Consider the following 16,937-nt stretch of genomic DNA (forward strand, 5'->3'; position numbering starts at 1 on the left):
AAAGAAACCAACAGGGGAAAGAGGAGAGGTAGGATATAAACAGTGGAGAGACAAAGGGAGGATTAAGGGAAGGGGGTAGGGAATAAACTGGAGAAGGACAAAGAGAGAAAGGTGTGGAGAAAAAGGGTGGAAGAGAGCTATGAGAAGAGGAGTAATGGGAGGGGGAACAAAGGGAGAAGGAGGGGGGACAGAAGAAAAAATTTAAATCTATACGTATGACTTTTTTTAAATTTTTGCACTATTTCCAGTTTCTATTGTTTTTATATATGTTTTTCTTCTCTTGTTACTCTTCTGCTCTTATCCACCTCGCAGAGAGAAGAGATTGCAACAAGAGTTGGAACTTTATCGTCAGTTGAGGCCAAAGATCCAGCAACAGTTTTCTGACTTGAAGGTAAACCTCTGCCCTATTTTCTGTTTCCCCTTAATCCTTGTTAATAACCCTTAATCCCTTAATTCATGTCAATCCTTCTTCATATATAGTCCTGCAAACACACATCAAATTTGAACAAAAGCATGAAATATGGCTTTAATAGCTTGGTATTCAAAAGGTGGAGGTAGCAATCGTTGTTAGAGGGTCAGCATAATATTCCTATGCAAATAGAAACTGCTGATATTTGTGGGGAAAAAAGTGGAAATGTCTTGCACGTAAATTACTTCAAAATTTGATTGAAAAAAATAATATTTAGAGAAACATTGTGCCACTAAGCACCAAATGGGAGGGCAATAACTCCTCCCTGTGGGATGGCTTACCCCACCATCAGCCAGCCTTCCCCTGGACCACAACATTGGCCACTGGAGGGTCGCCAAGCTGATGAAGGTGAAAATTGGGGTCTCATTCGTTCAGTCTGTGTGTAATTAAATTTGCTCATTTGTAATTACCGTGATCTCAGAATAATGTTTGGCATCTCTTTCTTTTTGTTCTCTTAAAGAGAGGATTATCTGATGTAACCGAGGACGATTGGAATAGCATTCCAGAGGTCGGTGATGCTCGAAATAAGCACCAAAGAAATCCAAAAGCAGACAAGTAAGTTATTCAAACCTTCAAAGTGGTCCCTGCCGCCCCCCTGGGGCATTGGGAAGTCTCAGGGGGCGCTACAGTGTACACAGGGAGTAGGGGGAGTTGGCACTGATTTGGGGGTCCCTGATGATTATGACACAACACTGCAGCGAATTAGGGCACAATAAGGCATCCAGGGGGTCTGGGAACCCCAAAAATAACTATTGTTAAGAGAAACTTCATCATCTATTTTTAAATTCTATATGCATATCTTCGGACAGTCTGATTGCTCGTTTGAGTGGCTGACTATGAACGGTTGGTCAGGGGAGGGGGTGGGGGGAGGGGGCATTTGGACAGTTCAAGATGGTCGAAGGGGGCGGTCCTCTAAAAAAGTTTGAGAACCACTGATTTAGGGTAACGTTTCCGGTTTTTTTTATTCATTAAGCAATCGCCATTATAATGACATACTTCGAGTGTTCCCTCATAATCAAATCAATGAGCAGCAGTAAGGAACTATGAAATGTTTTCATTCTGGTTCTTTTTTTTTTATTAAGCAATCGCCATTATAATTTAGCTGATCAAACTTCATCATTTTACATTGTGATTACCGCAGTACGTTTCAGAGAAGTACGTTACACAGCTTTTGATGAAACATTTCTCTTCAAATTTCTTGTAGGATTACACCAGTTCCGGACAGTTTTTTAGCCAAGCATGCAATGACACAGGAAACTGTGTCTGCCTTAGATCCTTTACAACAGGTAAAAAACAAACTGACCGTTTTTATTTTATTTGTAAAGGTTTTTCCGAGGGGACGTTTGGTCAGAATTTGAATCATAATTACACTCTGTTACCGTTAGGAACCCCATTCTGAGCAGAGTTAGACACAGGAAGTTTAGTATTGCTTTATAATAATAAGTTAATTTAATAATTTTAGTAAGTTGTGAAATTTTCTCCCCCCAAATCTAGTCTTGTGATTTCTAGAATGTTTAGTTTTCCAAGTTTGTCAATGGAGGACACAATCAATCTTCTCACCAAAGCATATTGAGTATTTATTTCTAATTTCTAGCTAAAACAAGAAAGTATCTGAAAAACCAAGAAATAAAATATCTGCTTGGGAAGAATCTTTACATTTTTTGTGCCCTAGTATAGTCGTCCATGAAAAAATTGGCTGAAGTGGGGGAAGGGATAGGGGGATTTATGGAGAGGGCAACCATTTGCTGAAATATATTGCTTGTTCTGTGACTCAAAATTTTCATGATGATAGAACTTTCTGCTGCAGACCTCCGCATTACTAGAAGCGTTAAGAGGCTTTATATTCGTAAGGAGGATCATAAGTTGCATCACATTCCATTCTTTCCTGCCAGAAATTTGGAGGCCTCCAAACACCTTTCGGAGGCGGGACTACGACGTCTACGGGTGAATACGATCTAAGGAAGATCGGAGAGGCCAGAAATACTTTGATGGACGTTAAACTGAATCAGGTGAGAATTAATTTATTCTATAAGGTATTGAAAAGCCACGTGACCTTCAAATCGTCCAAACTAAATCATTGTGACAGTTTTTAGCCTTTGAAAGTGAGTTTAAATATGGTTTTTATGGATTTTGGTTTTTGGTTTTTAAAAAATTACTTACTTGTAAAGTACATATTTCGAAGAGAACATTTGATCATTTATCAGGAAATTTATGCCCAGAATAAAGAAATTCTTTCAAACGGAAAAATTCAAAGGTCGCTGTTCAAACCCAAAATATGTTTGTGTCATTTCACAAAAGGTTTTGTAACATCTTCAAGTTAGCTAGAGAAAGCCTAAATTTTGTATCTAAATATTCCCTACAATGAAAAGCAACTGGTTTGCATCTTATCTCCACCTTTCAACCCGTTGCATTCAACTTTCCAGTTCAGTACCCTCTAAGAATTCTCTGAAATTTTCCTTTTCATCTATAAACGGTGCAATTGCTCATAATCATGCTTAGCAGGTCCTGTACTCACACAAATGACTTTGTCCCAGTTTCTTAGTTAGCAGGCTAAGCTAAGTGTATGTGCTATCACAGTGTGGTATGTTTTTCCCAAACTATGGTTCACGATCAATTTAAAAAATATACTTTTATGGTAGGTTGTGAGCTGGTTAGTGGAAAGCACTGTAAAACTGTTGGTAAACAAAGCCGGATGAAATCTGACAGAAAACTTTCTCCTGCAAATAGCGGGGAGAGATGAACGTACTGGTCCACAAGAGTTTGGGAAGCAAGGCCATGTTGGTCTGTTAGACTATGTGCTAATAGTTGCTTGCAAAAGTGAAAGACTATCTTAAGAATTAAATCATCTCTTGTGTCTTTCATGGAACACAATCACCAGACTATAGTGTCTGTTCCAAAACAAGTTTGATTTAACGAAAAAGTTACTCTTCAGATGAAACCCCTCACTTAGAACACTGACTTTGAATACTTTTGACCCTCGTGGTTCTGTCACAGGTATCCGATTCCGTCAGCGGTCAAACTGTGGTTGACCCCAAGGGATACTTGACTGACCTCCAGAGCATGCTGCCCTCGTATTCTGGCGACGTGGCCGACGTGAAGAAGGCTCGTCTACTGCTCAAGTCTGTCAGAGAAACTAATCCAAACCATCCGCCAGGTAAATATATGGTGTTTTTCTTGTCAGGTTTGTAAAAAACATAAATATGCTTAAAGTTTGAACTTGCTGGGAGTACCAAACAGTGTATATCCCAAATTTGGTTGGAAGAGTTTATTTTCTATCTTATTTCTGCTGTTTACAGTTTGTCAAAGTTTTACGAAATTTGCCCTTGATCTATCAATCTTTAGAGTTGCTTTATAAATCAGGCAGTAAGGAGAGCACTATTAAATATGTTTTTCCTTTTTTTTGTGATTTAGCTTGGATAGCATCAGCTAGGTTGGAGGAGGTGACGGGTAAACTGCAGGCAGCTCGTAACATCATCATGAAAGGATGCGAAACCTGTCCCAGGAGCGAGGAGATGTGGCTGGAGGCTGCCAGGCTTCAGGTAAATATCACTGATAAGGAGGATAAGAGAGGATAGTGGAGATGACATGGGGATGAAGAAATGTGGGGGTGGGGGGGGGGTAAGATTGGGTGTAATTATGGCTGGTAAGAGTTGATGAAGTTGGATAGATACTGGTAGGTTAGCGTTTGAAGTGTTGCCATGTAATGTGTAGGTAGTGGGCCATTCGGAGAGTTTGCATTGACAGTGGTTCCATGTAACTCTGGGGTGGGCAACCTACAGCCTGCAGGCCACATGCGGCCCGCCAGTGATTTTTTTGAGGCCCGTGAGATGTCTTAAGAAGCAGAAAAAAATCAATCTCTTTTACATCATCACAAAAGACGAGCTAGCTGCTTAGAATTTATCGGCACTAATGATGCTGTCAGGTAGGCCTATTATCCCCATTCATTATCAACTGTACTGTATTGACATGTCTTTGTGAATACAGATTAAGTACACGTACCTATTGCTTGAAAGTTCTCGGAATCAAAGGTTTGAAATCAACAGCAGGTCGTTGGTTAGGTGCAGCCCAGTCAATTTTTCACTCTTTATATCTGGCCCATTCATTAAAATTGGTTGCCCCACCCCTGATGTAACTTGATAGGCAACATAGTCACAAAGGTCTTGAGAAATGGAAAATCTGGAAAAATTAGTTATTGTAATGATTTAACTGAAAGGTAACGGACCATTTAAGAAAAAAAGTTAATACGCTTGAGGCTTGCTTTGGGGAAGGAGGGGATGGGGGAGTGATGGATAGTTATAGCACCCATGTGTCATTATTTACATCTTCTTGCCCTTTGCTTTCAGCCTGGAGACACAGCCAAGGCTGTTATTGCCCAGGCCGTCAGACAGCTCCCTCAGTCTGTAAGAATCTGGATTCGAGCTGCGGAATTGGAATCAGAGACAAGGACGAAAAGGAAAGTCTTCCGTAAAGGTAAAATTCTCTTCAGATGTTGATAAATGTTGGACTGGTTAGCTTTCAAGTTGCCAACTTCGGAGATAAAGACAGCTGAAAAATCAGAGATGTTGATCAGACCGGCAAGCCGGGTCTCTAAGCTAGGGGCTGTACTTTTAATTTCATTTCGTTTTCAGTTTCCCTTGAAATATTATCAATAGCAACAAAAGTGAACAACTCACAAAACAAAGCCTTAATTTTATTGAAAATCTCTCTCATCTCAGCTCTGGAACAGCTTCCGAATTCCGTCCGTCTCTGGAAGGCAGCGGTGGAGCTAGAGGAGCCAGAGGATGCTAGGATTCTGCTCAGTAGATCGGTGGAATGCTGTCCTACCAGCGTGGAGGTTGGTTATTAGTTAACGACGAAACCATGATAGTGTTAGATATAACTGTCATCACAGATATTGCTCTATATCATTTGGTATATACTATACCAAGTATGGTTTGGTGGAGCGAGGGGAGGGGAGGGGCAAGGGAGGGGGCGTGGAGTAGCTAGGATCAGGATCTATTATGAGGGAGTTCTAACATTGCAAAATGTACACTTCTTTTTATATTCAAGGTAGAAGGAGATGTTGATGAAATTGACACATAAGGGTGTAATCAAATTTGTAGATAAATACAATTGGTGAGTGTGACATTGTTAACAAAATTTGAAAGAAAGTATTGGAAGTGAATGCATTATGAGAATGTTGGAACATTAAAGTGAACTGATAGTGAATTCATATTTTTCAAGATTGGAAATGGCATTATATGACAAGATGGCTACTTACAGAGGTGTGTGTGGGGGGGGGGGGAGGTAGAGGGCAGGTTGCGATAAAGATTTCAGAAGATTTCATGTGTATATTTATGTATATTAACCAATGTTTTGATGTTTCTTTTCTGTCTCTTATTTCAGCTTTGGTTAGCTCTGGCCAAGCTGGAGAATTATGAAAATGCCAGGAAGGTCCTAAACAAGGCTCGTGAGTGCATTCCAACAGATCGCAAAATTTGGATCACTGCTGCGAAATTAGAAGAAGCAAACAGTAACAACAAAAATGTTACCAAAATCATTGACAGAGGTGAGAATAAAACAGGCTCTGTGGGCCCTTTTTTCTGGTCCAATTTCAAGAAAATACTAGTCATCCCCTGCCTGCACACTCCCAAAATGCTGTGATCCCAAATTTGTCCAAAGTGCTTGGTTATCAAGTTCAAGAATTATTTTCCCTGTTACATTAGAACTGTTGCTTATTCATGCTTTTTACAGCCCTGACGTCGTTAAGAGCAAATATGGTAGAAATCAACAGAGAGCAGTGGATACAAGATGCTGAAGAGAGTGAAAAAGCTGGCAGTGTGGCAACGGCTCAAGCTATCATGTAGGTCCAACATCAATTTCTCTTGTTCGTTTACGTCATGAGTGCCATATTTAAGAGCAGAACCTAATTTTTGTTCTTTTTTGTTGCCATTCAGGTACTTAAAATCCTGAGAAAGTCTCTTGCTTTGTAGACAAAAACCCATCAGTTCTGCACTTAACATACTTCCATAGCAACGTTATACAGCCTAGCCCACTCTTAGACTTAGGCTTAGGCACTGTGTCAAAAGTAGGATGCTGTGGGGGCTGCAGCTAGGTCTGCATAGGACTAACTTTTATGTGCTGGGCAGTTTCACACATTAGGCACTGCAGCTTAACAATATGGGTACAGCAGTTTCAGAGTTCATGCAATGGGCACTGCTGGTCTGCCGAGATGATCTCTATTATTTGACACTGATTCAGCCTTGCTGCAGGGGATTTGCAGCTGCTGCAGCTTTTCAGTGCATTAAACCTTTCACATACTTAATCTGTATAGAAGGCTGAGGGAGCTGCAGCCAGGCTGTATTGTTTGATATTGATTCAGCCTTGCTGCAGGGGATTTGCAGCTGCTGCAGCTTTTCAGTGCATTATTTGAACAGGTCTTATAAATGGTTATTGTCATTAACGAGTGAGGCCGAGTAACCACCAGTAGCTTTTAGGACAGAATGAAAACCTTTCACATACTTAATAATTGCTCAAGTCACTTCAGTGAATCCTGGTAACAGTCAGAATAAGGTCATAATATGCAACCAGTTATTTTAAATATCTTTCTTTCCCCCCACTCATTGCTTCTCATAGCCAAGCTGTGATTGGAGTCGGCATAGAGGATGAAGACAGAGATACCACCTGGATAGATGATGCTGATAGCGTGAGTCCTCTACTCAATCTTTTTGCCCCCGTTTCTTCCTGCCCTACTCCTACCCCTTCCTGTCTCCTTACTCCTTACCATCAAACTCAAATCAAAGTGAAAACTTTCCAAAACATCCCGAAGGTACACAAATGTCATCCCAAAAGTTCAGCCACTACAATATCCCTTTAAAGGCATTAAAGACTCGCCCCAAACCGCATCCCGCCATCTGAAAAAGTTAACTTTCCGTTGCTTGCAAAATGCAGACAGTAATGAAACGTGATACCATGTTATCTTTTATCTAGACATGAGATGTCCATCGCTGCTATGTACACTGTGTTGTGGGTATCGACCGTAGCTGTATGTATTGACTGTGCACTAGTGTCTAATTACCGACGATAGCAAGCTGTGTGTGTATTTTCTGGGATCGATGGTGGTGTCTAACACTTCTGTTACACCTCATTCAAAACTAGGTCAGATTACCGGCATGAGACGTTTCTATGTGCGCGAGTCTTCAATGCCTTTAATCAGTTTTGAAAGTATCATGTTTCAATAAGAAATATTTCTCTCCCTGTCTAGTGTGCTGGCAGAGGAGCATATGAATGTGCCAGAGCCATCTATGCTCATTCCCTGGCACTCTTTCCGAGCAGGAAGAAAATATGGCTGGAGGCGGCTTACTTCGAAAAGAATCACGGCACCAGGTGATCATTTCGTCTTACAATTTTTTTATTTTATCGTTCAGTTTCATACAGCTTCTCATTATTGGAGTTAAGCAAATGAAATTTTGGTTGGTATCAGAGGGTTAGCTATCGTGGATAAATAGAAAAGCAAAATGGGCTTTAATGTTGAACAGACGTTCCCTGGTTGTGGTAGTGAAGCAAAGTGATGGTAAAGTTGACAAGTGGAAGATAAAATTAAATGACGATAGTTTGTGGGTTAGCCTTTCATATTTAGAAGTATCAACAAGACTTCAGCAACACATGGCATTCCCATGAATCCATTATCAGAGTGTGTTTTGAAAATAACGACTACGTCTTGAATGCTTCGCTATTTTCACAGCAGAATTTTATTGAAAAAACGACACTGGCTTTATCTGCTATAAGACATGCTGAATGAAGAAATATGGTTAATTACAAAATACAAGAATGGCTTTCATATTACCCTTCACAGAATGTTTATCCATAAGTAAATCTTTCCATGAAAATTCATCAAATTGTTCATTTCTCTTACAGGGAAACCCTAGAAGCTGTGTTGCAGAGAGCTGTTGCACATTGTCCCAAAGCTGAGGTTCTTTGGCTAATGGGTGCAAAGTCTAAATGGATGGCGGTATGTCATTTTCAAAACAGTTGTATTTAGGTCAAACTTTCACCGTAAATTTTGGGATTTTTCCAGAAACGTCTTTACCAAAGTTATCAGTTATTGATGTAGATGTAATTGTAATTAATTGGGTCAGGATGGCCCTCACTTCTAGTTTATGGTTCATGAAAGTAGTATTTAAAGTTTCTATCCCGTTTTGAAAAGAATTGATCCTTTCTTCCTCTCTCATCAGAAGAGTGTAAATTTATTTTGTTCTCATAAAGTATTGAATCCCATCCTGATTTGTACCATTATTTTGTACCATTTATTTACCATTTGTACCACTTTGTACCATTATTTCATTGTACCATTTTGTACCATTTAGATTTGTACCATTATTTAATTATTCTGCGTCGTCCTCTCTTTGATTTCACTTAATCGTTTCTGCCGATGTCTCTTCAGGGTGACGTTCCGGCTGCCAGGAGTATCCTCTCGCTAGCATTCCAGGCCAATCCTAACAGCGAGGAGATCTGGTTGGCTGCTGTCAAACTGGAAAGTGAGAACAATGAGGATGAAAGAGCTCGTCAACTGCTCGCGAGAGCCAGGAGTAATGCCTCCACAGCTAGGGTGAGTTATCATCGTCAGGGGTACACTGATGATAGAAGCAACAGGGGGGGGGGAGGGACAAGGGAGGGGTAAGCTATTCTCTCAAAGCGAGTAATGGCGTCATATTTCTCACAACAGACGTCATCTTTTGCTTCAAATAATAATAATAATAAATTGGCATTTATATAATGCCCGAAAGGCCTCAAGGCGCTTTACAGAAAAACAAATATGACTTAAAGTAGCAATACAGATATAACAATAAAACGTACAATACAAAACCTATAAAACAACTTAAAACTAATCTAAAACCAATATAACAATATATATATATAGTAAAGGCTTCATGATTGACGCACCTTCTTAATTGAGGCACCTTCAAATATTACTAGCAACGATACAGCAGGCAGCCTAAACTTTTTGCAGTCAAGCAGAGTACATATATGATAAGTTTTAATCCATTTCAGGTATATACTGATTAAATTGTATTTATTTTTTTTTTGCTTTTAACACTCTCCCCCAGTTTTGCATTTTCTTTGGGCATTTGGAAATCTTACTCCCTAAAAATAACCAAAATTACCTCAATATAATACCACTACTCTCTGGGACCTGACCTGTCTGAGCTTAGAGGCTCAGAGCATAGCAAACAGCATCTAAAGTCAATGGATGTATACTTAGGCCTACACTACAGTTATCTTATCGACGAATGTGTCAATTTAGGGGTATGAAAGAATTTGACACGACAGACATTTTGTGGTCAAACTCTGCTCAATTGTACGTTGTATAAGCACAGAACCTTAATTATTTTGAAATCATCACATTCCTGAGGAACTACACCTATGAACAATGCATAAAGTTTTTCGATAGACATCGTTAATCAACTCCTTAAGTGTGTCAATTATGAGCCCACCATGCTATGTATATATATATATATAATGCATATTTTGTTTCAACAAGTGATGGCAAAATGGAGGATTGCTTGCATATACTAGAGATCACCTCTCTCTGTCCTAACTGGAAGCTTAAATTGAAAAGTATAGTACGTTGGGAGCATAGGCGTAAGGGGGGGGGGGGGGGACTGCAGCCCACCAACCAAATATTTTTGTGAAAATTTCGGCAAGATGCTAAGAATATTTTTGGGCACCTACTGAAAGAAAAATAAATTGCAATGCGTATTCAATGGTTAAACTTATATTATTATTATCATTATTATTGTAATGACTTCCGCCAAAATGATAACCAACATGAAAGGGTAATAACACGACAAATGATTGTATGTAATTGGCATGCGATGTAATAACCAATGCATGTCTAGTTGATATGTACATTAACATGTTGAATGGCGCGGAGCGCAAAAAAAATTTTGGTTTTATTTTTGGGCAAGTCGTTTCAGCCCCCCAAATCAAATTGGGCTCCTACGCCTATGGTTGGGAGAGAGATATTTTAAGAGAATTGTTTGAAAACTGGGAACAGTTTTTTCAGGCTTAAGTTTTAACTGGAATAGAATTGGTTTCTTCAGTCTCTTTGGGGTAAGGGGTAGTTAGTTGGAGAAGAAGAGGGCTTTTAGGTTGAATTAAATCTGTTCTAACAATGTTACATGAAAATAAAATAAAACTGTTAGCAAACTGCTTATCCACTAGAGAGCCTGTGTAGGAGAATGTGTAAAAGTAAGTTGGCCTGACGTTTAAGAAGATCCTGCTAGTATCGAAATGTCAGGCCAACTTACTTTTACACAATGTTACATGAAGAAGAAAGGGGAAAAAACATTGTTTGTTGCCTTACTCTCTTCAATGTTATCTTTTTTCTTGCTTTACATTCCTCAGGTTTGGATGAAATCTGTCAAATTAGAATGGCAGTTGGGAAACATCACAAGAGCCAAGGAGCTCTTGGAGAAAGGTGTCAAGGAATATTCTGACTTTGCAAAGGTGAAAACAGAACAGGAAAAATTTATATATTTTTTACAGTATCTTTGTGGATGAGGGATGTCGTAGGGATTTCAAATTGTACCTGTGTATAAGTCAGGTTAAGCATGGAAAGATATAAGAAGTCATATTGGAAATATCCTGTAAGGTATGAAAGAGAACATGAAAAGGTCTTGTCCCTTCAGTTTCTGACTTTTTAGTGATTCTTCAGATCATCCAAGAGTTAGTTTTAGTTTTAGTGTGTCCCGATGTTAAGGAAGCCTATGGAAGCTCAATTAAAAATTGCTATCGATGGGTGGGAAAGCACCAGCTCATATCAGGGTATCACTTTTCAATGAATGTTCAAAATAGTTAGGATACAGACGAGTAATTGTAACACCTCATTCCTACTCTCGGGGACCGCCCCTAACATCAACATTCAATGGACGAGACTATTCCTCGGTATCTGATCACTTTTTCAGATACTTAGCAAAAAGGTCTTTTCTACATACATTTGCTCATTTTTCATCTCTCTTTCTTTCTTTTCTTTTCCATTCCTTCCATTTTTGCTGTATTATTGTAATGAAATCTTTGTTTCCATGGAGACAGCTTTGGATGATGAAAGGGCAGCTGGCTGACCAGGAAGGTAACCGAGAAGATGCTAGGAAGGCATACCAGTTTGGGGTAAGACTACTAAATGGCCTGGTAGTTCTTCTAGTTTCATTTTCATAGTTTGTCTTGAATAATGGTTCTGCCTGCGGTCATATCAGTTGACATTGGGGTGCTATATGTTAGCTGATGGAAAGACGATACTCTGTCACGGTCTGAGAAATGGTCTTCGTTGAGAGGTCTCCCTCTCTTTTTTGCGGAAAAAACAAGACTTTTCACTAGTTCTTACTTGGAAAATGGTATAGCTCTGAAGACACAAAACTCAATTATATTTTAAATCATAACAGTTAAGGGATTGTTAATATTGCTAGTGTGGACTAGCTAGTTGGCCAGAAGCACCACCTTGAACACTTTTCCACTTTTTCAATTAGAATATTTGTCAGATCTACCTTAAAAATCAGAATATTTTGTAAAAATTTTTAAATCCACCTGGACATTCATGTAAGATAGACAAATGAGAACATATTTTGTGGAATCAGGTGTGTGGCATCGTTTACGATGATTATCATTATCGAATGTGTTTGAATCATAAAACCATTGTCTGGAACTTTAAAAAAGATATGAAATGTATAATTTTGTTTGAAAACATGCAATTATGTGGAAGTTAAAGGATTGCTACTAAATCTGCTAGAAAATCAAAAAATGGTCACTTATACTAAAACTTCAACAAGGTATTGCTCCAACCCTCACTGAATATTTGCATCATTTGAAATGTTCAATGTATAATTTTGTCCATTTAATTTAACATTTTTCTCAGTGTCTGGGAATACTTTAGAGGATCAGGAACCAACAGAAATGTACTTTAAAAATTGTAAGCAATTTTAAGAAAATGCAAGACTTCGGGCCATGATATTTGATTGTTTTCATAGAAATTGCGACTGCTGCTTACAGTGATTTCTGTGGTGCAAAGTAGAACTCGTTTGTCTGATTTTAGATATAAATTCACAACCAAGACCAATCATTTACAAGACTGAGTGGAAACATATGTTTTTATATTTTGTACTTTTAGCTGAAGAAATGTTCTAATGCGGTCCCTTTGTGGCTTTTAGCTGCTAGACTGGAAGAGAAGGTGGGAAATTTGACCAAAGCTAGAGCAATCTTAGAAAAGGCTCGTCTGAGCATTCAGCAGTGCCCTGAACTTTGGTGAGTTGCAATTTTCAGCTTAGTCTTGCTGCCCCAATAAGTTTGCTGTTTTCGTGATTCTAACTGCGCATGTGCATTTCATATTTCTCTGTGAGGTCATGGTGATATAAGTACTGTCGTGTAAACGCACTATAGTGCCAGGCTTCCCAAGCTATGGGCAGGGACCGAAAGAAAATGAGTTCCCAATTTCTAACGGTTGGTCCCAAGCCGGGTAGCAGAAAACAAAGAAGTAGTCATCAATGAACAACGTTTCCAATGTAATCTAACAGTAAACATCTTCCCTGTTGCTTAGTGATCTTTTTTTGTGTAAATGTAAGTGGGCCTGATGTTTCGATCCTAACAGGATCTTCTTCAGAGGCTGAATGACAAGTAACAGAATTTACAGAAACTACAAGGAACAAAACAAGAAAAGAAAGAAGAGTAGTTTCTGTTACTTGTCATTCCAGCCTCTGAAGAAGATCCTGCTAGGATTGAAACGTCAGGCACACTTACTTTTACACATTCTCTTACACAGGCTCTTAAGTGGAAAAGCAGTTTGCTAACAGTTTTGTGTTATTGTGATTTTTTATTCATAAGTTTTGATAAACATATGTTATTAGTGCACTGTTGTTTACAGTCTTTTAATCAATATGTTATTTCAATCAATATGTTATCATATCAGTCAATGTGTAGTCTAATCAACTAGGAGTAAATGTTGGCTCGATTTCAGCCTTTTCAGGCCTTAGAAATTTACCAAAAATAATAAAATCGTACAACTGAAGCTGAAATATTTCTCATTCTAAGGTTGGAGGCAGTCCGTGTAGAAGACAGAGCCGGGAACAAGAACATTGCCAAATCAACTATGGCACGAGGTATGCTTTATGTAGCACTGTCATGCAGAGGCACTTTGTGACTTTGTGTATACAAATAGATATAATAATAAAATAATAGATGAGACTTATATAGCGCCAAATCAGTAGACAAATGTCACTGCTCAAGGCGCTTTACAAAGAAAGCAGATTAATTTACAAAAGAACAAGTGAAAAGATGGGTCTTAAGTAGACTTTTGAATGTAAAAAGTTTAGAGCATGTTCGAATGTGATCTGGTAACTTGTTCCAGAGATAAGTTTATTAACATCTTCCGTTATCAAAATACACATAATAGCTTTCTTGTATTTAGTAGTGTCACAACGGATGGTTACAGTAACCTTCACAATGCTGTTTTTAAAGTAAAGCAAAGGCCTTTTCATAATTCCATACACTTCTTGCGTAGCTCCTTTTTTCGCAGAAAATTTGTTCCCATGTCACTGTTGGACTCGAGCTATGAATGTCTGATTTCTGGACGATTCTTATTGGGGAAGAATAAATTGTAGCAATTTGTATAAACATTCTACCATAGTTTACTTGAGCGAACTAGATGGGAAGTAGAATAAAGAATGTATAAAGATACATAGATAGGCAATGAATACATCTTCAATTGAACATCAACTTGACCCAGACTGCTTCCATAACCTTACCCAAAGCATTCAAGCCATCAAGTATTAAACCCTCCCCCTCCTTCCCCCCCCCCCCTCCACCCTCTCTCAACAGATAAGCAGTTCGTTAACACATTTTTGTCTCGGCAGATCCACTTATAAAAGGATGAGTAAGTAAGACCTAAAACCCCCCGTTTTTTTCCTAAATGCACCGAAAATATGTTAATGTGTCATTCATCTGTTGATCTACACAGCTATGCAGGAATGTCCTAATGCAGGCATTCTGTGGGCGGAGTCAATATTTATGGAATCCAGGCCGCAAAGGAAGACAAGAAGCGTTGATGCCTTAAAGAGATGCGAACACGATCCTCATGTTTTGTTAGCCGTGTCAAAGTAAGCCTTCTTCTTAGACAAATGTGACTAAAATTTTCAGCTTTGAACCTTACTTTCAGGCATGAGCTTTTTCCGCCAATTTGCGGAATATCCGTGATTTCTTTTCTACCTCGGGGACAAAGACTATTATCCTAACACACTGTAACATACGCAAACTGGAGCCTATACCGCAATTTTTCCAAGTTCCGTGATTTTTTTTTACCCAAGGCTCATCACTGTACTTTACATGACAGGAAGTTTGTCAAAAGAGTTCTGTTGATTAATTTTCTTCACCGATGTTTGAAAACACTGCAAATCTTTTTGTAAAGTTGCCAAAATATATATTTTTTTAACAACATCTTCCTCTTAATGGAGCATTCGTGAGTTTCATCAAGCTTCAAGACTCATACTAAGAGGCAAACTCAGTATTCACCACATCAAAAGTATAAATAATTATAACATTTCTGATCATAGAAACCTTTGTAAAGGAGTAAATAAAAAGCACAATAGTTAATTTTAGGGTTGGTGTAAATGAAAGTTTGACTAAGCTTCATATCTCGAAATTGGCATTGAAACTATGAATGCTGTTTTAAGCTTTTACAAACCTGAAACAGAAACAGATCATTTTCAAAGTGTGGGTAATGTTTTGCCATGTGGAAAGATTCTAGTGAGGAGAAATTGATACAATTCTGTCCTCCTGTGTAATTCCATAGGAACGTTACCTTGTCACTTGGAATATGACTGAAGGTTACGTCAGGGCTAATCGTTTCTCCCTCTCCCCCTTTCCCCTCCCCCTTTTTATTTATATTACAAATTAAAAAACAATTCTTACGTAAGGGCTGATGGTTTCTCTCCAGAGTAAATTATACTCCCTCTTCCCCTCCCCCTTTCATTGATTTTGAAAATAAAAAACAATTCTCATGTAAGAGCTTATGGTTTCTCTCCAGCATAAATTATTCTCCCTCCCTCCCTCTTCCCCCCCCCCTCCATTTTATTGGTTTTAAAATTAACAAAACAATTCTTACGTAAGGGCTGATGGTTTCTCTCCAGTATAAATTATTCTCCCTCCCTCTCCCCCCTCCTTTCTATTGGTTTTGAAAATTAACAAAACAACTGTTATGTAAGCGCTGATGGTTTCTCTCAATAGTAGTCATACTCCCTCCCTCCCCCCCGCCTTACCCCCCCTCTTTATTTATTTTTTATTTTATCTTCTTTTATGCTCTTGCAGGTTGTTTTGGAGTGAACGTAAAATAAACAAAGCCAGAGAGTGGTTTACAAGAGCAGTCAAGATTGAACCAGACTTAGGGGACTCATGGGCGTTCTTCTACAGATTTGAACTTCAGTTTGGCAGTGAGGTGAGAATGAACTCAGAATGCTATATAAAAATTATCCATTTTCCTTCCTTTCCTTGTTAGGTGGGTATTCTTGAGAAAGGGAATAACCTCTACAAGACTACTGGACTTAGTTATGTAAAATTTGTTTTTCAACTTTTACTATTAAAACTTTACTTATTCCTTTTTGTTTGAATTGTAGAGATGGGGGGGGGGGGGTGGGGGAAGTAAGAGGGCTTCTGGTCAGAGAGAGGTGATGTCTTGGCATAGCTTTAAAAGCCTTAACATCCAATGGGCAAGGAGATTACAGGTCATTAATCTGTACTTTAAAATATTTAGATTGCCTCGGTTAGACCAAACAATAGATTAGGTGGTGATCTGACAATATCCTATAGAGCAGGGCTTCCCAGTAGGTGGTCCCTGGGCCAAATCCAGCCTGAAAAAGGTTTCAATCCCTCGTGGGGCACTAATCATGTACCCAGACTTGTAAAGGCCTTAGGGTTTAGCCACCCTACCGACCAATCCTGTGCATTGTACAATCAAGGTGTGGTGAGATTTTTAGTTTTCTCTGGACCTTAAATCCAACCAATGTTTTTTTTTCTTTAGCCCTCATAGAGAATAAATTGAGGGAAAGCAATAAATTGTAGTATTACCGTCATTTGGGAACTTCAAGATGGCTGCCAGTTATGATGAAATATTTTAGCTTGGGTTTGAATTAAAAACCCATACGAATGCAGTTCTGTCATAATCCATAAACGAATGCGTTAGGGAACAGACACATCAGAGGTGAAAGTGTCTGGGAAAGGGAAGGGGAGAGGGGGGTGAGAAGGGGAGTGGATTGGCGGGAACTTCGTATAACACCAGTATGCAGTTTCGTCTTGTACACAAACTTCAGGAAACCCCCCCCCCCCCCTTCCAACAACAAAAGATAAATGACTGAATGAATGCATGAATGAACTGAAATGAAATATATATAGAATCTTCACACACTCTTATGGTACATAATTGCAATAAAAGGTATAAAAGGTTGGTTGC

General features: G+C 38.9%; 1 protein-coding gene across 1 annotated transcript in view; it reads left to right on the forward strand.

The window, feature by feature from the left end:
- LOC139965917 (pre-mRNA-processing factor 6-like) overlaps nt 1-16,937 on the forward strand; it is a 29,055-nt gene that overhangs the window by 5,287 nt on the left and 6,831 nt on the right. The window contains exons 5-24 of the mRNA XM_071968635.1: nt 313-391; nt 930-1,024; nt 1,674-1,755; nt 2,362-2,478; nt 3,464-3,623; nt 3,881-4,008; nt 4,813-4,939; nt 5,185-5,303; nt 5,855-6,017; nt 6,203-6,311; nt 7,085-7,154; nt 7,713-7,834; nt 8,366-8,459; nt 8,892-9,056; nt 10,856-10,957; nt 11,543-11,617; nt 12,612-12,745; nt 13,529-13,596; nt 14,454-14,592; nt 15,800-15,926. Coding sequence (XP_071824736.1) covers nt 313-391; nt 930-1,024; nt 1,674-1,755; nt 2,362-2,478; nt 3,464-3,623; nt 3,881-4,008; nt 4,813-4,939; nt 5,185-5,303; nt 5,855-6,017; nt 6,203-6,311; nt 7,085-7,154; nt 7,713-7,834; nt 8,366-8,459; nt 8,892-9,056; nt 10,856-10,957; nt 11,543-11,617; nt 12,612-12,745; nt 13,529-13,596; nt 14,454-14,592; nt 15,800-15,926 — 2,275 coding nt within the window. The remainder of the gene's footprint in view (nt 1-312; nt 392-929; nt 1,025-1,673; nt 1,756-2,361; nt 2,479-3,463; nt 3,624-3,880; nt 4,009-4,812; nt 4,940-5,184; nt 5,304-5,854; nt 6,018-6,202; nt 6,312-7,084; nt 7,155-7,712; nt 7,835-8,365; nt 8,460-8,891; nt 9,057-10,855; nt 10,958-11,542; nt 11,618-12,611; nt 12,746-13,528; nt 13,597-14,453; nt 14,593-15,799; nt 15,927-16,937) is intronic.

This window comes from Apostichopus japonicus, chromosome 1, assembly GCF_037975245.1.
Source record: "Apostichopus japonicus isolate 1M-3 chromosome 1, ASM3797524v1, whole genome shotgun sequence".
NCBI classification, from domain to species: Eukaryota; Metazoa; Echinodermata; class Holothuroidea; order Aspidochirotida; family Stichopodidae; genus Apostichopus; species Apostichopus japonicus.